The following is a 24707-nucleotide window of genomic DNA, read 5'->3' as shown; positions in this document are numbered from 1 at the left end:
TGGCCAACCGATTTGCAAACGATCAATCGATCGATCGATCGGGATCGATCGGTCGGCCAGAAAATCGGCTGAGTGTAAGGGTGTAAGTGTGTAAGGGGCCCATACACTCAGCCGATTTTCTGGCCGACCGATCGATCCCGATCGATCGATCGATTGATCGTTTGCAAATCGGTTGGACAATCGACCGATCGATGGCCGATTTCGATCGATTTCGATGGATTTCCATCGAACTGGCAGGGTGGAAAATTTAGGCCGATCTGATGAGATTGCTTATCAGTTTGCATTGGCCTTAATGGAAATCTGATGGCAAAAAAATGCCATCAGATCGAATTTCAATAGATTTCAAACTGAAATCTATTGGAATTCTATCCTGGTAAGAAATGTTCTAAAAACGCATCAGATAGATCATCAGATGCATTTCTTATCTATCTGCTGCCAATCTGATGAGTGTATGGGCACCTTAATTGTTACAATGTTCTTTTATCCTAATCCAACTTTTGTATTTAGGTAGGTGTTGTTTAGTGTAAAACATGACAGCTGAGCGCTACACTTATTACCTGTTCTATCCTGGTGCTGAGACACAGGGCCATATGCAATTCACTTTCTTCTAGGAGATAATTTTTCATTTTCAATTTAAAATAACTTTCCAGCACTTTTCAACTAAAAAAGTACAAAGAAGTAGGTGAAAAAGTAGTATCAAAATTATTTTGAGTATTTTCTTGCTTTCTGGTGGCTTAAAAGGCATTTTATTGACAAATTTCAAAATATCACCTAGGAGAAAACTCAGGAGAAAAAGTGAATTGCATATGGGCCACAGTATTTACACGATGGAGCAATGGCAATGTCAGTCTGCACCTGGGGTCAGGGAGTTAAAAAGATGCTTGAGAAGGGGGAATCACACTCATTTTTTTTACAATTTTTTAGGATCTTCAATGGAAACTCCTGCAACAAAATGCCACTCACACATACTCCCCACCCCCTCTCTGAAGAGCAGTACACGCTGGTTGGCTTCCAGCTGAATAGCATGCACAGGGTATGTACACTACAGTGCAGTGGTAATTTTAAACCTGACACCTCACACCTAAAATGATCTGTACAGATCATTCCAGGCAACAGAATTAATAATTTGTAATTTTCTTGTTGGTCCTGAGGTAAGATTAAAAAAATGCAGAAACGTCTTGTAGTCTGGAATTCTCTGACAGAAAACTTGAGCTATTCTTCACATATGTTTTAGAAGCATCTTAAAGCAATTTTTTTTATTAGGCTTTTATTTGTTCCCATATGTTGATCCCATATGTTTTCCGAGTTTATGTATGTGGATAAACTGCATTATCACTGCATGAAAATCATGAATGGGCAGAAAATGAAACCACTCTAAGGGCCCGTTTCCACAAGTGCGGCGCGATTTCGACAGGAAAATCGCGGCAACAAATCCACATGCGGTTGCAGTTTCCTTGCCGTTTCTATGCGGATTTTCACGCGGAATCTCTCACGGTTTGCACGACGCGATTTTAACCATGTCAATGCCGGCAAGCATTGACATGAGTTTTCAAGCGGAAACGCACGCGGAAACGCCGGGAAAACCACAAGACAAAAACGCTTGCGGTTTTCCTATTAAATTACATTACCAACGAATCGCGTGCAAGTGTGCGGTGTGCAAATTCTGATGGGTCTGCCGTACAGATTTTTTCTGCACGACAAACCGCACACAATCCCACACAAGTGGATTGTGTTGTCTATGCGAATCTGCATGAAGGAAATGCATGCAGATTCGCTCTAGTGGAAAGTAGCTTCCTAAATGTTATTGGGTCATTATTCAAAGGAAATTGCACTTTCATTATAGAATTTACATATAACATAGAGAGAGATGGCCCGAACGGTTCGCCGGTGAACGGTTCCTGGTGAACTTCCGGGGTTCGCGATCGCGGAGAACAGCAAATCTTTCCGGAAGTTCGGTTCGCCCCCATAGGGCATCATGAGGGTCAACTTTCACCCTCTACATCACAGTCAGCAGGCACATTGTAGCCAATCAGGCTACACTCCCTCCTGGAGCCACTCCCCCCCCCCCCCCACCTTATAAAAGGCAGGCAGTGTCAGGCTTTGTACTCACTCGTTTGCCTGCATTAATTAGAGAAGGAAAAGCTGCTGCAGACTCTCATAGGTAAAGCTTAGTTAGGCTCTTGTAGGCTTCTTAGCTTGCTCCTTGCTAATTCTTATTGCTAAAAAAGCACCCCTCAACAGCTCTTCTGAGAGCTAATCTTGTTCTTGTGATCTTTTTTTTTTTTTTTTTGTGTGGCCCACTGATACTTGTGTTGCATAGACAGCCTTGGTAATTCCTAGTGTGTGTGCCACTGCCAGGCCCAGCAGATTCAGTGACTACCTGTGTGTGTGACATGTGCACATTGTAATACCCATCACTGCATATACCTACCTGTTGTTCACTGTGCACCCACCTACCGTTGTGAGTGCGCGCAGTGTCACTGTGCCTGTCTGGTACCTGTCTGTGTGTGACAGGTGTACATTGTAATACCCATCACTGCATATACCTACTACCTGTTGTTCACTTCAGTGCACCCACCCCCATACGTGAGCACACGCAGTGTCACTGTGCCTGTCCGATACCTGTCTGTGTGTGACACGTGCACATTTGTAATACCAGTCATTGCATATTTGTTCACAGTACCTGTGTGACCACAAGCTGTGTAATATACCACTCTGAGCATACCTGTTAACTGCACCTGTGTGACAGCTGCACATTGTATTGTAATACCAGTCATTGCATACCTTTCACTACATCTGTGACTGCACATTGTATTATACCTGGCAGTCAGTGCATTTAAATGGATGGCATACTTGCCCTCCATAACAGATTCTCGTTAAAATATTTAAAATTGATTTGTCTCATATACAGCAGGGCCTCAAAAGTCCTCCTGTATTGTTATTTTTTGTCACTACCTCGGGACTTGCATGCCATGTCTGCTGCCTTCCTTGGATGTGTGGTTGTAGCCGTTTCTCAGGCTCCAACTCCGGACCGTAATCGAACCCTGACTCCCCAGCCGTACGCTTTCTTTAACAATGGTAGAGAAAGTACCATCGACAGTATGAGCAGCGATGGACTACTGGGTGCGCAGGCTTGACCTGTGGACAGAGCTGTTACAATTTGCCATCCAACTTCTGTCTTGCCCTGCGTCATGCGTCCTGTCAGAAAAAACCTTCAGCGCAGCTGGAGGCATTGTCACTGAGAAGAGAAGTCGCTTAAGTCACAAAAGTGTTCAGTACCTCACCTTTATCAAAATGAATGAGGCATTGATCCCAGTGGGCTACTGCCTGCCCGAAGACTAAGTCACTCCCCACACACAGCATCTCTGCCTGCACGCCGTGTGACTGCCTGCCCCAAGACTAAGTCGCTCCCCACACAGCACCTCTGCCCGCAGGCCGCTTGACTGCCTTCTCCACCACCACCTACAGGGTCCAGGACTCCAGGTGGATTCCTTAATTTTTAAGGCCACTATACTACTTTTTCTGGTGCGTGTACATGCCTGCCTAATTTTTCTGGCTGCACTGCAGCTGCAGCAACAAAACAAAATGCATGTACACCCAAGATAATAAGGTCGTTGCTTCATTGTGGACAGACCAAATTTGATCAGCTGGACAGTCACTGTTGTCCTATCATTGAGCTACCACAGCCCGGCGACCATATGGGCTTGAAAACCGCCACGGCCTGCACTCTCGCCATGGTGCGCACCAGTCCAGCACGACCGTCACTACACAAACAGCTGTTTGCGGTGTGTTACACAGTGAGTTTGGTGTGTCAGTGTGAAGCAGTACTCTAATTACACTCCCTGATTGATGTATACACATGCAAGATGTTTTAAAGCACTTTAGGCCTGCAATTTAGCATTCAATGTGATTTCTGCCCTTAAAACGCTGCTTTGCGTCCAATCCAGTCGATTTTTCCCCGGGACTTTTGGCATCTATTACACTCATCCATGCCCCCTTCCAGGTGTTAGACCCCTTGAAACATCTTTTCCATCACTTTGGTGGCCAGCATAAATGTTTCTAGTTTTTAAAGTTCGTCTCCCCATTGAAGTCTATTGCGGTTTGCAAAAGTTTGCACGAACCGAACTTTCACGGGAGTTCGCGAACCGAAAATCGGAGGTTCGGGCCATCTCTAAACATAGTTAGGTGCTGCACAAATTCTTTTGTAACTTTATATCAAAATATATCTTTCATTTTAGTTTGCGGCTAGCTAGGAATTTCCAATACGTACAGTAAGGCCAATCTGCAGGCCTTTGTAACAATAGTAACTGTATTAATTTTGTAGTATAGATTGCTCTTAAATATAACTGCACAAAAGCAGGAGCCAATGTTGCTTATCTTTAATACCTGCACAAATCCATTGGACCATTGACTGGCAGCAAGCATTACTATTATCTATCAGTTTCTATCAGAAACACTATAAAATGGCTGTGTTTTATGTGCACAGCATAGAAGTAAGCATGCCGAAATAATCCTGACAGTATACAGAGCTGAAAAGAAATGGGTCGTGTTTTTCTACTGGTCAGTGGATATTTTTGTAAGTGGTTAATTATAACAGATTATTTATAAATTGGGGAACTTTCCAAAAATCTAAAAATTCAAGAATGCTTATTAGGTGAAACAAATATGGTCAAAGCAAAACTCTACCAGTTAATTCATAAAAAATAAAGATAATGCCTTTTTTAATTTTACTCTTCTACGCATTTCAATTTTTCTGCTTTAAAGCGGAATATAACCCAGCATTTCATCTTTGCTCTAAAACATTATTTTCAGCATATTATATGCAACCAGCATTTTTTCTTTTTTGCTAGACCAGCATTGGAAGGGCTACACACAGAGCTTGAAAGTTCAGTGCAGTGAAATGTGGTCGCATCCGAAGTTGTAGATTATGGCCTCAATTCATCATTGTCTTTGCGATAACTTTTTCCAGTTTGTTAAATTACCGAATTCAAAGTTTATCAATTTCTAGTTGTATTCATCAGGGTTTTTCTGCATTCGGTGTGACTTCGATAAAATATCGGTAACCATTCGGTAAAGTGTCGATATTTCCATTTTACAGCAGTAATTTCACACAAGGCGATAAGATTCCCATGGAATTGTGGGTAAAAAGGCAGTCCTTTGAACACCACGTAGCAACATTCCGAATAGGGCTTAACACCTGGACCAGGATTCTGGAAGTGGCTTGGGACAATCCCACAATTTCGCCAGCTACGGCTTGATAGGAGCCTTTTCTGAAAAAAATGTAGTGCAGCTAAAAATTTAGTTCACCCTGGCACTGTTGGGTTCTCTTACAAGATGATTCAAGAAAAATGCAGATGACCTGGTATAGCAAATAAATCCATTCTTTTGCAAATTGATATGGTTCTAGACCTTATTCTTGCCCTTCTGCACCTTTGAATCACTCTCAGCTGATACATAACCACTTCAAATGGCTCCATCTTCTCTGTCAGCAATGATCTGACAGGAATAACGACAGAGCAGTGAAGGGGATAACTAATTCTAAATGTAACGCTAAACCACGCCCACTTTCATTTTCATTGAATTGCACTTTCTTCCGTTTTATCGCATCATTATCGAATGATTACCGAATGCTCGCTAACAGCTGTAGATAACTTTGATGAATCCTGAAATCAACTTATCGAGTTTAGTATTTTACCAAGCTGTCGGTAATTAATTCGATAAGTCTTGATGAATCGAGGCCCATGTTATCTTGTGTTTACGTAAATGTATCAAGTGAGCAATGTGACACATTCTCTGACTGTGGAGAAGCAGCTCCACACAGACAGAGAGTCAAAGCAGTCTGCCTTCAATAAATAATGAATAAAACCAGTCATTAATAAAATGCAGTCAGCTCACAAAGCAAAAAACTGTATTTTTGGGAACTTATAATTTCTAAATGAATAATAATACTTATGCACAAATGCAAATATGATAACCATATGGCATATAAAAAGTAGCAAAACATGTTTTTATTGAATATTATGTCAGGGTTTTAAACCGTTTTAAGGTATGTTATGTCTGAGTACTGCATTGCTATACACTTAGTTGAATTCACTTACATGCACTTACGTATAAAACTCTTCAGCAGGGGATCTGGAATAATTGTTCCAAGATATGTTGCTCTTTCCAAAATAGTTAGTGCAGTTTTCTGTATTCCATGGATTGTCACAGCTTGTCCATGGCAGGGTAGTAGAAAACGAGGAGTACAAATAATACAAAGCCCAAGCAATAATGGTGTTGTAGTAGAAGGACACATACAAACCAATGATGCATATTGCAAACCCAATGCCTAAACAAAAAGAAAATGAGATATGATTTAATAAGTGCAGTTACTGAGGCTAGTATGGCAAATTCAGATCCAGGCAGATAACCTGATAGCCACATGGAAATCAATTCCCTTCTCCCATCCCATCCCCAACAGCACAAAATTCTCATTTTGACGTCTTCTAGACCATACATGTCAAACTCCAGCCTGAGGGCCAAATCTGGCCCATGGTGCTAACAGATGTGTCACACAAGTGATTTCCCCAGTTTGCATTATGTTTGGCCCACTCTAGACCACCAGGGATGCTATATTGGAGGTGAAGCCCTATAGAACCATGGAGGCCATATGGGGGAGGAAGGGAACCGTATAGGGAAGGGAGGGGGCCACTAGATACCAGGGAACTGTATAGGGCGTGGATGGGGGCACTAGATACTGGGAAACTGTATAGGGGAGGTGCCACTATATACCAGTGAACTGTATAGAGGAGGAAGGACCACTAGACACCAGGGAACTGTATAGGGAAGGGAGGCCCACTAGACACCAGGGAACTGTATAGTAGAGGTAAGGGGGGGGGGCACTAGACACCAGGGAACTGTATAGTGGAGAAAGGGGGCCATCAGAGACCAGGAGACTTTATAAGGCAGGGAGGTGGCCACTACACACTGAGGTTGGCCTGCGACTTTGTCCTAGTGTTCATTTTGGCACCCTTTGTATTTGAGTTTGACACTCCTGCTCTATAGTATACTTTGTACTTTAACTTGAAAGAACACAGACTGGGAACATTCATATGTGAGAGAGGAGAACAAGTGGGAAGATTGCAGCTGCAGGTTGTTGTGGGAACTACAATGATGGTCAGTAAAGGAGTTTTCAAGTAGTCTGGTCTCTGAAGAGGAATGAGATGCTGAAGGCACTGGGATGACTATTTAGTATGACTGCCTAGTTTCAGCCTAAACACCCCCTCGTCTCATAGCAGAGGAAAACAGAACACTACTGAATTTCAGTCCAATATGGGAAATCTCAATTTAACATTATAGCATGTTACAGATCTGTCCTTCATGTTTATCAATAACTGCTTACTTTTATCTTTACCTTTAAAGATAGGACAGATGCGTTTCCATATGGATATAGCGCCAGTTCTGTGAAATTGTCCTAGAGCCAGCTCCATGTAGAAAAGAGGGACACCGCCAAAAACGGCCATTATTGTATATGGAATTAAGAATGCTCCTAAAAAAAGAAAAGAAAACAGTACTTGGATATATGGTTTATCATATGATGAATACAATCATCATAAAGGAATATAAACTAGAAATGACATATGAAGCCTTGCGCAATGACACCTGGAACAAGACACACATGTGACAATATTAACTTGATAGCAGATACTGTATGTGACTTCCACAGAGTCTCACCAGTTGATACCTTGATCAGAGAATAGCAGTTAAAGAAGACCTGAACTCTTGCCCAGGACACAAGAAAAACAGAGATAAATGCACCCTGTGCATTTTTAGAGAGAAGAGCCTGTCTAATTCCCCCCATCTGTAAGTAATCACAAGTGTAATTTATCTCTCAGCTGTATCCGTGCAGAAATTCAGCAGTCCTTAGCAGACACAACTAATATGTAAACACAGGATGTTAAACATCTGTCTGGTTCAATGAAAGCAGGAAGTAGACACACTGCAGATTTATTGCAGGAGTTCTCTAAGCTTTAACAAATTCATGTTTTTTTCTTTAAAGGTTATTATGTTACATAGTTACATAGTTATTTTGGTTGAAACAAGACATACGTCCATCGAGTTCAACCAGTACAAAGTACAACTCCAGCCTGCTCCCTCACATATCCCTGTTGATCCAGAGGAAGGCGTAAAACCCTTACAAGGCATGGTCCAATTAGCCCCAAAAGGGAAAAATTCCTTCCTGACTCCAGATGGCAATCAGATAAAATCCCTGGATCAACATCATTAGGCATAACCTAGTAATTGTAGCCATGGATGTCTTTCAACGCAAGGAAAGCATCTAAGCCCCCTTTAAATGCAGGTATAGGATATGCCATAACGACTTCCTGTGGCAATGCATTCCACATCTTAATCACTCTTACTGTAAAGAACCCTTTCCTAAATAAATGGCTAAAACGTTTTTCCTCCATGCGCAGATCATGTCCTCTAGTCCTTTGAGAAGGCCTAGGGACAAAAAGCTCATCCGCCAAGCTACTATATTGCCCTCTGATGTATTTATACATGGTAATTAGATCTCCTCTAAGGCGTCTTTTCTCTAGACTAAATAAACCCAGTTTATCTAACCTTTCTTGGTAAGTGAGACCTTCCATCCCACGTATCAATTTTGTAGCTCGTCTCTACACCTGCTCTAAAACAGCAATATCTTTTTTGTAATGTGGTGCCCAGAACTGAATTCCATATTTCAGATGTGGCCTTACTAGAGAGTTAAACAGGGGCAATATTATGCTAGCATCTCGAGTTTTTATTTCCCTTTTAATGCATCCCAAAATTTTGTTCGCTTTAGCTGCAGCGGCTTGGCATTGAGTACGATTATTTAACTTGTTGTCGATGAGTACTCCTAAGTCCTTCTCCAAGTTTGATGTCCCCAACTGTATCCCATTTATTTTGTATGGTGCTAGACCATTGGTACGACCAAAATGCATGACTTTACATTTGTCAACATTGAATTTCATCTGCCATTTATGTGCCCATATAGCCATCCTATCCAGATCCTGTTGCAATATGACACTATCTTCCTGAGAGTTGATGATTCTGCACAATTTTGTATCATCTGCAAAAATAGCAACATTGCTCACTACTGCATCTACTAGGTCATTAAAAAAATAAATTGAAGAACACTGGACCCAGTACAGACCCCTGTGGGACCCCATTGCTAACAGTCTCCCATTTTGAGTACGATCCATTGACCACAACTCTTTGTTTTCTGTCCATTAGCCAGTTTCCTATCCATGCACACAAACAACGCATGTTGTTGCTTATCTTTTAGAGCAGTGGGGAAGTTCTGAGTTCACATCCGCTTTAATCCAACTCACTAAACAAAAGATGCTGGACAGATTTGTAGCAGAAAACTGACAGGAGTACTTTCATGCTTCTGCCATGAAATGATATTGTGGTGCCACCGGCAGTACAAGAGATGTATTTTTAGTATTAGAGTCGCAGTGCTCCGTTTTTACTAGTGTGATGCGATTATTATGAAATCACAGTTGTACTGCCTGCTGCTTGCTATGTGTCACTGCCCTTCTGTTCTATTTAGTACAACTGAATTGGACTTTTTTCTTCTGCATTTGGCAAATTGCAGTGGAAAACGGCCTTGAGACCCCTACACACACCTGCTTTAAAGAGGAACTTCAGCCTAAACAAACATCATTGTCATTAAGTTACATTAGTTATGTTAATTAAAATAGATAGGTAATATAATCTCTTACCCACCCTGTTTTAAAAGAACAGGCAAATGTTTGATTTCATGAGGACAGCCATCTTTTTGGTTGAAAGGAGGTGACAGGGAGCATGAGACACAGTTTCAACTGTCCTGTGTGCTGATCACCCCTCCCAGTTGCTAGGCAACGTGAATTATAACATAGGAAATCCCATCATGCTTTGCACAGCATCAAGGAAAAAAAGCCCGGGCAGTTTTCTTTGATGGAAAATGCAGCTAAAAATGATGCTTTGGTAAGAAAAACAAAGTTCTAATGCTGTGAAACTGTTAAAGAAACACCAAGCCTTTTCAGTTCTGCTGAGTAGATTTTTAGTCCGGAGGTTCTCTTTAAGTCGGCTGAGGTGGCTGATAACAACCGTCTCAACCAATAATCAGATGGGTGTACAACAGCCCCCAATGCCCAACCTGTGAGTGATCTATCTGTTGGATCTGCTCATCCCCAGTGATGTTGATTCCCCGACGATCCCATTGGTCGCACTGCTTCCCATCATGCACATGCCACTCTTCGTCTTTCCGTCAACCCCCCCCCCCTGCTGCATAGCAACACAGCTGATACACCTGTTTGCAGCCTGGCCCAGCGATGTTGCCCAAGGGGATCAGGTCCTGATCTCCAACGGGTGACATCTGTCAAAGGTGTGTACGCACCTTTAGCAATATTTGCCTGTTCACAGTAAGTAACAAGAAAGAAAGCAAACAGCAAAGGTGATACCTAATAATAATATATTGACAAAAAAAGATGAGGATTGGCTATTGGGTGCATGAGAAATTACAAACAGCTTTATTTCATATCAAAATATCAATAAAAACCAACAAACCCACACATCCCCCTAAATCTCATAGAAAAACTATTAAAATAGATAGCTCAGGCCCCCCGGACTCCCACCTAGAGAAAACATGAGGCTGCAGTCCTCAAAAAATAGCTGTGCGTCTGGGGGCGTGTCTTGTGGCGTTCGACCGCTCGGCGCGTCCTGGTTTGCATTGGCGGACGTGGGCGGTGACGCGGGCGGGGGTAGGCGGGTCGGGGATTCATGTGGTGGTGTTTAAATACGCCGTCATGGCGTGTATACTGTATACTTTGCTGTCGGCCTTTGAAAAAGCCGTGAGAGGTGGCGAAACATGACAGACCTTTAGACAGCTCTCGGCTCCCCCTGGCACTACCCCTGGAGCTACTGAAAACCTACTGGAAACCTCTTGCAGGATCCATTGAACTCTTTGCAGGCTTCATTCGATCCCAGCCTCAGGATGGTAACTATGGACTGCCATGTTGCACATGCTTAGCTGTCTGGCACTGTGACCTATATTGATGCACTTGGTTTGCTACTATCTGTGTCAAGCGCTTCCATCTATTGCTTTGCTTTGCATCAAGTATTCACTGCTGTGACTTTCCCTGCGATTGGGGGATATCCTAAGACATCAGATCGTGACTCTACCTGCTGCTGTGTGTCTATATACATGATGCCATTGCTTACCAACATCTGGGCTTGATGAGTTTACAGCTTCATATTGGTGTGGCTGATCCCACCTTTTTCCAACATATAAAGGAATATGCATGCCTGTTTAGGACCTGCATGTGACGTCACTGCGTACTAATCCTCTTGCTTGACAGACTCATAGCTGTGCATCTGTGTGGCCTACTTCACTCAGTTTTACCTTGGAGTCCATCTGAGGAACAATACTGTCCTGTATGCTTCACCTTGTGATTACTCGATTCACCAGCCTGCAAAAGTGGGACCTATTTTTTGAGGACTGCAGCCTCATTTTGTCTCTAGGTGGGAGTCCGGGGGGCCTGAGCTATCTATTTTAATAGTTTTTCTATGATATTTAGGGGGATGTGTGGGTTTGTTGGTTTTTATTGATATTTTGATATGAAATAAAGCTGTTTGTAATTTCTCATGCACCCAATAGCCAACCCTCATCTTTTTTTGTCAATATATTCTTATCATTGGCAGGATGCATGGGATTTGATATTATAATTTATTACTTATTTATGGATAATGGTACATCCCATTTGACCATTTTTCCCCAATCTTTGAGCTATTTTATACACCTAATAATAATACATGACAGATTATTATAATATGTGCTCTTAATCTTTTGATAAGTTGATGCACTGCATGCTTGCATGTTGCATAATGCATGTTATAGGGCCGGTGTAAAGCTACGTACACACATGCGACAACGATCGTTCGTTGTGAACGACGAACAAACTTTTAATTGATGAAATAACGACCTAAGTAAAAGTTCGTTTTTTAAAAGTGTGTAACGATCTGATCGTTAGAACGAACGTTACATCACGTAAAGCAAATATTGCGCTTGCACATAAAAATGAAAAGATCCATGGAGAAATAGCGAAATGCGCATGTCAAGCCTAGTACGAATGACCGTTTCCAACGATGTACTACTTTTGCAAACGATCGTCGTTGGAAAAAATCTGCCAAGCTAGATCGTTCGTTTTTAACGATCTAGCTCGTCCGTCGTTAGACTTAATGGTCGTTGGCTGCTTTTTTTTAAACGATCGTCGTTTGAAACGATCGGGGAACGATCGTTTCAAACGACTATAGTCGCATGTGTGTACGCACCTTTAGGAGACATACTCATGGGAGTCTCTGCACATGTAAAATTATGCACTTTTTTTTGCTGCGCAGCATATGAAACTAAGTAAAACATTGCATTTTTTTTCTTTTGCTAACGAAGACCACAAGATACGATAACAAAGGTTTCAACTTAGCTATAGGGATAGTAGTGGTTCCTGGATGGTTGGTCTGCAGTGAATATCAGCACAAGAGTATTTGCATGAGAGTGTGCAAAGGGTTGATTGATTTTACTGTTTGATTGGCCACACACCCTCTAACACCTCCATTTTACTCACTTGAGGAGATGAGCTTAAATTATGTGTCTTTAGAACGGAAACATGTACCAATTATGAATATGCATTGTAAAATACCTTTTGGATTCTATATAATAAAGTACAGTATTGAGTTCCATAATAACATAAAAGTGTACAATAAAAGTTCTAAAATCATTTACAAACAATCAATGTAGAATAGATAAATTGACTGTGTTCATATGTAAAAACATACAATATGTGCCTTCAGAAATTTACTAAAAAAAAAAAGCAGAAGTCAATTTACAAAATCTACTAAACAATTTAACTTAAATAAAAAAATATATATATTTTTGTAAAATTAATGACCCGCATATATTTCATATGCAGATGCCGAATAGATACTGTTAATACTCATATATTTTAGGGTACCTTCAAAGCCTTGTAGTGACAAATGGGTTAATTCCCCTGGGTCTAAAAGCTTTGAAGTGATTTTATGACGCAAAGAGAAAAAACTTCACAAATTTTTGCTTTTGTCTATTATGCTGGTGTAAATATTTAATAACTTACTTTACATTATTAATAATAAAGTAGTAAGTAAAGGAATACGATTATAATATATGATGATGGTGGTGATGATAATTTTGTACACTTGCATACTAAAAGGGTTTACTTCTGGGATTATTGAACAAGTGCCCAAGGCTCAAATTAAAAAAAAATAAGAAAGAAAAAAAAAAGATTGATTTTAAGTGGGTTGCATACAAATTTACATTGAAATGTGCAGCCCTATGCTTTTTAATTATTAGGATTCATAAAAATGGGTCAGAATAAGCAGATCCATGTACTGCTTCAAAACTACAGTTTCTACAGAAAGAAATTAACAAGTAAACCTGTAGAATAAAACTAAAGTAAATATAGTATTATATGTACGAGAGACAAATATATTTTCCTTTGTATGCAGTTTGTCAAAATACAAATACATATTTAGCAAACTCAGTGCAACCCTTCTTGGACCAGAAGACTTCTCCAGGCCTGGTTCCAGATGTAATTAAAAGGGGTGTTTTGGAAACGGGTAAAGCCATTTTTGTATTGTAATAGGCAATATTATTATTTTGGGTTTTTTTGAATGTTAATGGGAAAGACAGGCATTATACTTAATAAGATGCCAGGTGTCTGTGTCCACTTGCATCTGTGCGTGCCATGACCATACTGCGTAGGCGCAGGGCCCACACGTGGGGGGCATGGCTGGTAGCAGGCACAGACTCTGAACAAGCATAAAGATCAGATGTTTCTGTCTGGAGATTGGCTGAATTTTCTGCATGCCTGTTTCAAATGTATGATTCACTGCTGATGCCAGAAAAATCAGTAGGGTACCAGGCACCTGGTATAAAAGGTTTAATTGGTTTAAAACCAAATAAATATGACAGCCTTTATATCACTCTCACTTAAGGTGTCCCGTAAAGAAAGGGAGAAAGCTGACACATCCAATACAATTCTTTATTCGTTTTCTATAAAATCAACCAGTGTTTCAGATTCAGTACCAGGCAGGGCCCCCTTATCAAGGCAAAGTTTGCTCATAGGCAAAAATCTACAAAAACAGAGAATAAAAATGAAAAACAAAATCAGGAACCAAACCAAAACATTGGATCAAACCAGCACCTCCAAAACCAAGAGTGTACATAAAATAAAAAACATTGAAGAAAAGAGTGCTCCACATGAACCAAATGCGTGAATAGAGAAGCCGTGAAATTACCCCTATGCTAAAAAAAGGCCATGAACTTAAAGGGACCCTAAGCGGTAAATAAAAACAAAATTTGGACTTACCTGGGGCTTCCTCCAGCCCCCCATAGCCTGCGAGGTCCTCCGGCATACTCTTCTTCTCTCTCCTGGTCCTGCTGGCGGCTCCGGTAATTGACATTGTCCGGTGAAGACTGCATGCCCGTCGCATCATCACGCCGGTCACCATAAGCCTCCTGCACATGCGTGGTTCAGTCTTTAGAGAACCCCACATGTGCAGGAGGCTTACAGCATGCTTTGCTAGCATACAATGTGTTACACTACTCAAATAAAACACATTACTAATATAAACCTCCTCATGCATGTAGCATAATGCACAGTATGTAAGCAGTGCATGTATTACCTAGGTATCGAAAGTTGCACTTTTTACACAATGCGGGTTACATACCTTGTCTAAGTTCAGCAAAATTGCAGTATGTGGTAAAACGCATCTCCTCCGGACTCCGCACAGACACAAAACCGACCTTTGTGATGCAGCTCAATGTGAATCAAGCCTTATGCTTTCTAGCAAACTGGGCCCAAGCCCCCACTAAAAGACTCTATAGGTGCACATCATATGGCTTGGGCTCTGCAATCTCCCTCTTGTGCCAAGAAGGAGCAAAGGGAAAAGGCCAACAGTGATAATGGGTTATTTGCAGAATTATTTTTTCTTCAGTGCTGTTTCATCATAGAATGTAGAAATTCTAAAGTAACAGCAGTAAACTGACAAATATTTCATGGTCTGAAAAAGTTCTGAGCCTACATTACACAAGACAAGACAAAGATTGTGCCTTTTACCTGGCAAACTCTAAGAGCCAGAGCAGCAGCCACTAGGGCGAGCTCTTTAGGCAACAGCAGTGTTAGGGAGTCTTGCCCATGGTCTCTTTACTGAATAGGTGCTGGCTTACTGAACAGGAAGCACCGAGATTAGAAACCTGGTCCCCTGCATCAGAGGCATAGCTCTTAACCAGTAAACTATTCAGACAGTAGGGAGATAAGTGAAAAATATTATGGCTAAATACCGCTTTTGCCACAACAGCAGTGATATTAACTGCACACATTGTTCTAAAGAGAAGCTTAAACTTTTGTTGGGGTACAGCATCAGTATAGCGCCACACTCTACAGTGCTGCAGTATTAATCCAACCATGTGAGTATACAGATCAGGGAAGAGTAATAATGCACCCATGCTCTGCCCTATTTAAACACACTCAGATGAGCATGAAGCAACAAGTGTTCCATAGTTACAAAGTTAGTTTAGTTGAAAAAAGACATCCATCTTTTCCAGCTTCCATTTATCTGTGGGTAACACTTAAAGCATCTAATCAAATCAATTTTAGACTATTGGACATTAGACTGGACACAATTAAAGCAATTTGTTCCTTTTTCAGTTTTTCTGGGTTTGGAATACTTTAACCTAGGTACATCTAATATATATATATATATATATATATATATATATATATATATATATATATATATATATATATATATATATATATATATATATATATATATACATATATATATATATATATATATATATACATATATATATATATATATATATATATATATATATATATATATATATATATATATATATATATATATATATATATATATATATATATATATATATATGCAGTATATCTATTTGTACATTTGTACTGAGTATCTTATTGCTTCATATACAGCATGCCTGAAATTGTATTTATAAAGAAAACTCTGTGTATTTCTCAGTAACCTGTTCATTCATGTAACAAAACTATAAACGGTGAGTACAATTCTAAAATAGTAGATAGTGTAGTATTTTGTCATTTTACCATCTAGAAAATAAAAAAACATATATTAACAATTTACGTAGAGGCAATGACTGTGTAGAAACATAAACTAAACATGAAAACATAAAAAATAGCATAAGGATTAACTACTTGCAGAAAATTCCAATCAACATATATTTTTGGAGAAGTTCAGACAAACAAAACCATGATTCTTTGTCTTAGTAAATTGTTGCTGTGGTACACGGCAAATGTTCATAAGATGTGAGTGATGATAATTATTATTTTCTTTTTACAAATTTAAGCTGAAGGAATATCTAGCAGATAATTATTCTCTAAACATAAAGCAAAGTATGTGCTACATTGGTACCATGGACAGTTTCTAAGCATGTTGAGCAGATGGGTTCAACTAATGTAGATTTTTGTGTCTCCAGAGATGTAACACAGTATTGTACACAAATACACAGATGAGAAATCCTAGCACAATTCTGTAAAATGCAATTACGGTAATTGGCTTCATTTTCACTGCAAACAAATCCTACACATAAAGGCCCGTACACACGTCGGATTTCCGCGAACGACGGGTCGTTTGAACGTCCCGTCGTTCCGTCGTTCGTGGCAGTATGAGTGGGTGCGTGTGTACAGGCTGTCGTTCGCTTGATAAGGGTGAGTTTGAGACGACCTGTCGTTCGCGGAAATCCGACGTGTGTATGGGCCTTAAGAGACAGCTATTTGAGCTCCTCACACGTTGCTTATCAGCTTGACTGGGTGGACTGCCCCTGCTTGGGAATTTTTTAACTCTTTTGGTACCGGCTACCTGTACCGGCTACCTAACCCCCCTTAAGGATCAGGTGAATTTGCATGCGAGGGGGGGGGGGCGTTTGGAGGGGTCAGGCAGCCAGATCCCGTGTGTGGCATGCTGGGCTATGTGTCCCCCCTGTAGCCAGATGCCCCCCTGTAGCCAGCAGCCTTTACTCACCTCCCAGGCTCCAGCGATGAGCCGCAGTGGACCCCTCCACTCCGACCGGCATCCCCACTCATACTGCCACTCAGTTCTGGGTCGCGGCTTGATGATGCCATCAAGCCTGGGACCTGGCACTGACGTCAGAGTGAGTGGGGATGCCGGCCAGAGCGGAGGGGAGCGATGATCGCCGAGGGAACGGCGGGACAGGTGAGTGGATCCTCTTTTTTCCCCCCTACCCCCACAGCTCTTACTAGTGATCACTGAAAAGAAGCCATATGCGATGGCCTCTGATCACTGAGGGGAGATGTCAGCTGTCATATGACAGCTTAATCTACCCTCTCGGGTGCGCATGATTGCGGCGGGATGCTTTGTTTTCTCAGACGTTGAATCTACATCCAAACAGAGCGGCAATACCACCTGCTGGATGTAGGTTCAAACGACGTCAGTCCCCATTAGGTTAAGCTCCAATTTAAAGTGAACCTGAAGGTAAAGTAAAGGAATGACATACATAACTCAAAGCAGCTAAAAAAGCACCCGCTAAATGAACTGCGGCTACCAATAGCGCAGTTTGCATAGTGGGCGGCCTTGGAGCTCGCTATTTAGCAGGCAAACATTTCTGTTGTGGGGGGAGGGTGTTAAGATTAGGCAACGCCCACCAGGTTATTAGTTGCCCTCTGGGGGGGTTATCAGTTGCTCACCAGGGAAGGTTATTCATTGTCTGGGGGTTATTAGCTGCCACAAGGGGGGTTATTAGTTGTCAGGGGGATATTAGTTGCCCACGGGGGGGGGGGGGGGGTTATTAGTTGTTCTGGGTGGGATTCGTTAGCTTCCACCGGGGGGATTGTTAGTTGTCTGGTGGGGGCTATCAGTTGCCCACCAGGGAGGGTTCTGTGTGAGGGTAGGGAGAGGTTAGGTCATAGTGAAATATCACTACAAATATTACAGATATTTCCCTATATTGATTAAGTAGTAGCATATTGGTAAATTTACCAACATTCTACTACCAACCATTTTTTTTTTCAGTTTACACTCCAAATTAGCGAGTGGCATTTTGAAATGTGCGCTGAACAATTATATCTGTAGAAACAATCCACAGCTAAACCCCATGGAGCATGAAACTAAATGGATTAGCTCACCTGCTTATGGTCATGTGACCCCTATTCACACACAAAGCAAGGGCGTAACAATAGGGCCCGTGACCCCCGTGATTGCAGAGGGGCCTGGAGGCTTTGGGTTCCGCTCCTCCTCCCCTCTGCATGCAGAGCAGCGCAGGGAACATTATATTTACCTGCTTCCAGCACCCCAGATTTCCTTGATCGCAGCAGCAGCACTCTCTGCTTCCATTCACTGTGATGCGTGGAGGAGACCCGCAGCCCTGGAGACAGGTAGCAAGTGTAATCTTACCTGCTTCCAGTGCTGTGGGTCTCCTCCGTGCATCACAGTACACTCTGCTGCCATTCACCAACGCCCTATCACATGATGCAATGGCGCTGGAAGCAGGTAAATATAACGCTCCGTGTGCTAATCTACATGTTGGGAGGGGATGTTAGTGTACACAAGGCAACTTACGCAGGTACCTGGGGCCCAGTGGGTGTCGGTGGTGATGAGAGAACTGCCACTTTCTCTTCCCCTTCTCCCATCTTAGATTACTAAAAGGTCCATAAGGAGGAGCCAAAGTTTCTACCTTGCCTAGGGCCCCATTTCATCTTAATCCACACAGCACTGAATGTTGATGATAAAATGGTGTTGATGGTATTGTCTACCTACATCCCAGTGAGAAGAAACACTCCTTTGAGGTTGGGTAGGTGAACATTTTGGACAGAGAAGAAAACTTGTTTGCATGAGCTGAAAAGGAGCTCATTAATGTCAAACTGTGATATCCATCTCTGAACTGGGAAGTGGGCCAATGACACCATTAATCCTCAGTGTACAATGCATTTTTAACATCTTCATGCAGTTGTTTACAGACAGTACACATAGGTACCTAAAATAATTCATATTTTAATATGCAACACTCTTCATTGAGTGTAACTGTACATATAGCTCTTTGGCTTTTTCCTTCATTTCATTTAAACTCAAGTCAACGATGAAATTAAAACACAAAGAAGTGTGCAGTTGAAACGTCCTTATTTTTCCTTTGGATTACCATGAGCTGGATGAATGAAGGCCTTTATATGTTTATTTTAGTACTTTTTTTTAAATATTAGGTGATGGAAATGTGTTCTGTAGTACAAGGGGCCTGATGTACGTAACAGCTGTAATATTGTTGTGCACAAACAGTGCACCACAATATAACCCTTACTACCTCAGGATACACTAGCGTGATTGTTGATACACTCAAGTAGCGCAACCGTTGATACGGTAACGCTCGTTATTACAAGTGTTACCATTAGTTACGCTTGTTATTGCAGTTATGTTGTAGCAATGGTCATGCTACTTGAGTACCCCAGGTCGCACCAATAGCATAATTTGTGGCACTTGCTGGCAGAAGTAAGGGTAATATTACCATGCGCTGTCTGTGCACAACAATATTACTGCAGTTACGTGCATCAGGCCCCAGGTGAGAAAAATGTTTAAAGTAAATAAACCACTACAGCAAAGGCCCCTGGAACTTAGGCAACCGGAAGTCTCAACTAAACGGCATGCCTGAGGAGATAATGGGGACTTTGTTTTGGGTTTTTCGGGGTGTTTGCAGGTAGCAAAATACTCACCAAGCCTCCAGGGATGTCTTGCAGGCTTCCTGTAGGTCCTAGCGGCTTCTGGGGGTCATGCATGGCTCCCAGCGTGTCAACTGACCAGATGTGGGTCAGGTGGTACTTCGGCTTCTGTCTTCTGTGTACAGAGGATGCCAGAAAGCTGCTAGGAGCAACAGGAAGGCTGCAGGACGTAGCTGGAGGCTTGGTGAGTATTTAGGAGGGAAGACTTGTTCCTCTCTCCACTCCCCGAAGACAAATCTGGATGATGTAGAGACCTTGTGACCCTCCATCTTCCTTTTCAGGATACCCCTAAGATGCTCAATAGGGTTTAGGTCTGGAGACATGCCAATTCAGAACCTTTACCTTCGGTGGTCTTGAATGTGTGTTTGGGGTTTTTACCATGGTGAGATACTGCCCTGCTGCCCAGTTCCCGAAGGGAAGGCATCATACTCTGCTTCAGTATGTCACAGTGTGTGTTGGCAATCATGATTCCCTCAATTAAATGTAGCTCCCCAGTGCTGGGAGCACTCATGCAGCCCAAAACCATGACACTCCCACCATGCTTGACTGTAGGCACACTTGTCATTGTACTCCTCACCTGGCTGCCACTACACACGCTTGACACCATCTGAACCAAATAAGTTTATCTTGGGCTCATCAGACCACAGGCCATGGTTTCAGCAAGCAATGTCTTTAGGGTGTGGCATGCTGTATATCTTGGCGTGGTCTGGTGTAGGGGTCAATCGGTCTCGAGAAAGCCCTAATCAAGGGGCAGAACGATCGTCGACCTTCCTCCGCACCACCTACACTGCATCCTGAACGTTAAGTATACGTGTTATGTCTTTTTGCCACTGATTGAGGACTGCAGGGCTAAACCCCCCTAGTGACCAGGCAATTTTTAGTTTAAAAGGCCACTGCAGCTTTAAGGCCAAGCTGCAGGGCCGCACAACATAGCACACGAGTGATTTCCCCCCCCTTTTCTCCCCACCAACAGAGCTCTCTGTTGGTGGGGTCTGATCGCTCCCCCCATGTTTATTTTTTTTAAATAAATATTTGTGTTGCCTTTTTTTTTAAAAAAAAACCTCTTCCTTTAACCCCCTTCCCTCCCTCGCTCCCTCCCTCCCCACAGCCGGCCAATTACGGCGATCGGCTGTCATAGGCTTCTGCCTATGAGAGCCGATCGCTCTCTTGTCCCCCAGGGGGACAGCCGTGTCACACGGCTGTCCCCAGTGCAGCGCTGCTGCTCATCGCAGCGCTGCACAGAGTAAATAGACGGCGATCACGCCGTCTAACAGTCTCCCGAGCGGCAATAGCCGCTCGGAGACTGAAGGCGGGGCGGAGCTCCGCCCCCCAAGCAGGAGATGCGCGCGCAGCCTGCGCGCGATCTCCTGCAAAACAGAGCCCCAGGACTTTACGCCAATTGGCGTTAGGCGGTCCTGGGGCTGCCGCCGCGGCCACGCCTACTGGCGTGACGCGGTCGGCAAGAGGTTAATGGAAGAAACAGATTAAAGTTCTTGAAGTTTTAATGGAATCTAACATGGTGAGTTGCTCCTGGATTTCTTTTCCTCTTTGTATGATGTCTTTAGTCTGCTTGTCTTCAGCTAACTGTTTGCAGGCTTTCTTGTGCATCATCTTCCTTAGAGGCTTCCATCTGGGACGATAGCCATGAAGACCAATTTCATGCAGTTTGCAGCATATGGTTTAACGACTGATAGACTGACCCTCTCTACTCCTTCAACCTCTGCAACAATGCTGCCAGCACTCAGCACTCATACGTCTGCAAAAGACACCCTCTGGATATGACACTGAGCACATGCATTCGACCTCTTTGGTCAGCCATGGCGATGCTTGTTCTGAGTGGAACCTGTTCTGTTAAACCACTGTATGGTTTCGGCCACCGTATTGCAGCTCAGTTTCAGGGAGTTGTCAGTCTTCTTAAAGCCTAGGCCATCTTTATGTAGAGCAACATATTTTTTTAAGATCCTCAGAAAGTTCTTTGCCATGAGGTGCCATGTTGAACTTTTAGTGACCAGTATGAGAGAGTGAGAGAGTGATAACACCAAATTTAACACACCTGCTCCCCATTTATATCCGAGACCTTGTAACAACAACCAGTAACACGACCCCGGGGAGGGAAAAGGTCTAACTAGGCAGAATTTTGATATTGCTCACTTTTATTGAGGCAATTTAGACATTATTTGCGCTGTGTAATTTTGATAGGATAGCAATTTTACTCTGCTATACAAGCTGCACCCTGACTACTTTGTGTCATATCTTCTGTGTTGTACCATGAAAAGTTATGATATAATAAAATATTTACACAAAATATGATAGGTGTACTTACTTTTGTGAGATACTGTAAAAAAGTTCAACATGGTAATAATGCAAACCGAAACAAAGAACCTAAAGCTACAAAACAAAAACTAATCACGCAGCTCCATTTGTATAAAAATTATGACGAGGTCTTATTCACTGTAAATTGGCATGTAAGGAATGTAATACAGATGTAACACATACTATATTATACACCGTACTAAAATTATTAAGTAGCATTTGATCAGGAATGCAAGTTTTCTCCTATGTAGATCGGTTTACGGTGGGATACTAAATCTCTTCTGCCGTTCCTTTATTATTATGTATGAGTTAATTATTCCTGTGAAAGAACACTTCAACATCAAATAAAATGAGCAGCACATTTCACTGTGCCATTACATGTTGCTGAAATGTTACTTAAATAAGGATAATGAGGCAGGCTTGTGCAGCAATCCTGAAACCAGGGACCAGGAACTTATATCTGTTTAATTATGACCAGATCAATCACTTTTACAGAAGCAAACACAGCAATTCACACTCAAAGTGAAATACGGTATATATAAGTTTTTATGCTTAGTAAAAAAAATGTAAATACAAAGTGAAATACAGTATGTACATGTTTTTTGCTTAATAATTAAAAAAAATGTAAATACAAAGTGAAATACGGTATGTACATGTTTTTCTGCTTACTAATAAAAAAAAATGTAAATACAAAGTGAAATACAGTAGAGTCTCAGTTATCTGACACTGATGGGGATTGGCTGATTTCATATAAGTGTGCCTTCTGGTTGCTTGAGACTCAATGTTAAAAATAGGCCTAGCTAATACAGTACTATACCCCACTCTATATACTGTACATACCATGAACTATATATTAAATGTTAAAATACATTAACTGAAAGTATATTATCTTGGTGGAACCGTGCAACTCAGTCTTTAAAGGACACCTGAGGTGAAAATAAACTAATGAAATAAACAATTGTATCAATCCACCTTCTCCTAAAAATGACTTTTTAAGATATTCCACAGTTTTATTTTTTATTTTAATCTACTTTTTAAGTTTTTACAGTTTTATTGTTTTTTTGCTCAATGACACATTCATTGAAGTATGCCAGAGCTAAAATCTATGAACTATTGGCCCTTTCAATCTCTTTCCTGCTCTCAGAAAACATTTCTGCTAGGAAAGTGTTTTATAGTTGTAATTTCTTATCAGTGAGGGTCACACTGTAGTCTGACTCAGTCCTGACTCAGACAGGAACTTCCACTCACATACCTGATGTTTAACTCTTTCAGGCAGAGAAAGAAAAAAAGGAACACAACATAGTTATTTGTGTGCTAGACACATGTCGATCTCATCATGTCACCTCGGGTATCCTTTAAGCACAGCAGAGCCGACAACAGCCTAAAAGGTTTTCAACACTGCAATTTCAGCTGGTTGGTTGAGACTGCTGGTTAGTTGCGTTCCGGATAACCAGGACTCTACTGTATTAATGTTTTGGTAAAAGTTTGTGACATCAGTAAATTTGATTATAAATCAGAAAAAAAGAAGAAGAAAAAAAAAGAAATTGCTTCTTGAAGTGTTTGAAGACAGGTTTGCTGAATTAGAAATAATGATGAAACCAATCCCCAAATATGTAACCGTTCTTTAGAAAATTGCTTCTTGTTGAATTTTGTACGATATTTTCTAAACTGCAAACAATTTCAGATACAGCTATAAGCAATTTAACTGCATTGTGTAGTTACATTTTTTTTAAATGAGTTTAGGAAGTTTTGGAGCATCTACAAGCACAGCAATATTGCAAGGAATAAATATACTAACAGTTCATGAAAAAGCTGCACAGCAAATATGCTGTACGTTATATATAGAACCAATATATAGAACCATAATTTATATAACTACTATTTAGAATAAAAGACAATCATCTTACTAAAAAACCTTTGTTAAAATAAGATGTCAGTGCTTTGCATGCCTTTTACACAAAGTGTGTGATTTTTCATGAAGAACAATGACAATGAACCATGCTAACAGGTAAATAGCAAAAATGAATATTTGTTGCAGAGCAGAGAAAGTGCCAGATTTTCAGCCCGTGTGTTGTAAATGTCCCCAAGTAAACCCAGAACCTGCTAGTGGCTGCATGTTTTCATAGTAAATGCACCAAACATATGACCTACCTCCACCATTCTGGTAACAGATATATGGGAACCTCCATACATTTCCCAAATCCACTGCAAAGCCAATGACGGAAAGGAGAAAGTCCATCTTCTTGCTCCATTTGTCGCGGGAATCAGTCTGACAAAGTGTAAGGGGCAAAGAGTTATTGTTTGGGGTAGCTGCATCCTGTCTAGGGTGCTTGTCTGCAGGAGCTGTGGAGTTCTGCTCTGACATGCTGTCTCTCCTGAAAACCAGGCAGGAATTCAGCTGAATAAGTGGAAGTCAGGGAGAATTTCTTTAGGCTGATGACAGGAGGGAAAGAGAAACAGGAGGCGGGTTTGCCATAGGAGGGACTCTCTCCACCTCCACAGTACCACATGCATAGGACTAATGGAAGGTTCAATCATGCTGTGTGGAAGGTATGGGCTAGATCTACACAGCATATTCAT

General features: G+C 41.6%; 1 protein-coding gene across 2 annotated transcripts in view; it reads right to left on the bottom strand.

Moving 5' to 3' along the window:
• The window catches only part of LOC137553915 (sodium-dependent serotonin transporter-like), a 60068-nt gene extending 35646 nt beyond the window's left edge, over window positions 1-24422 (bottom strand). The window contains exons 1-3 of one of the 2 annotated variants that reach the window (XM_068271471.1): window positions 24279-24422; window positions 7394-7528; window positions 6109-6328 (exon numbers count right to left, since the gene is read on the bottom strand). In XM_068271471.1, the coding sequence (XP_068127572.1) occupies window positions 6109-6328; window positions 7394-7528; window positions 24279-24366 (443 nt within the window). In that variant the 5' untranslated portion in view covers window positions 24367-24422. Of the gene's footprint in view, window positions 1-6098; window positions 6329-7393; window positions 7529-24278 lie in introns of those variants that run through there. The other variant, XM_068271472.1, reaches the window with a different exon arrangement.
• Window positions 24423-24707: the final 285 nt, after the last annotated feature.

The sequence above is a fragment of the Hyperolius riggenbachi genome, chromosome 1 (genome assembly GCF_040937935.1).
Source record: "Hyperolius riggenbachi isolate aHypRig1 chromosome 1, aHypRig1.pri, whole genome shotgun sequence".
NCBI lineage: Eukaryota > Metazoa > Chordata > Amphibia > Anura > Hyperoliidae > Hyperolius > Hyperolius riggenbachi.
This window is presented reverse-complemented; position numbering and strand designations above follow the sequence as displayed.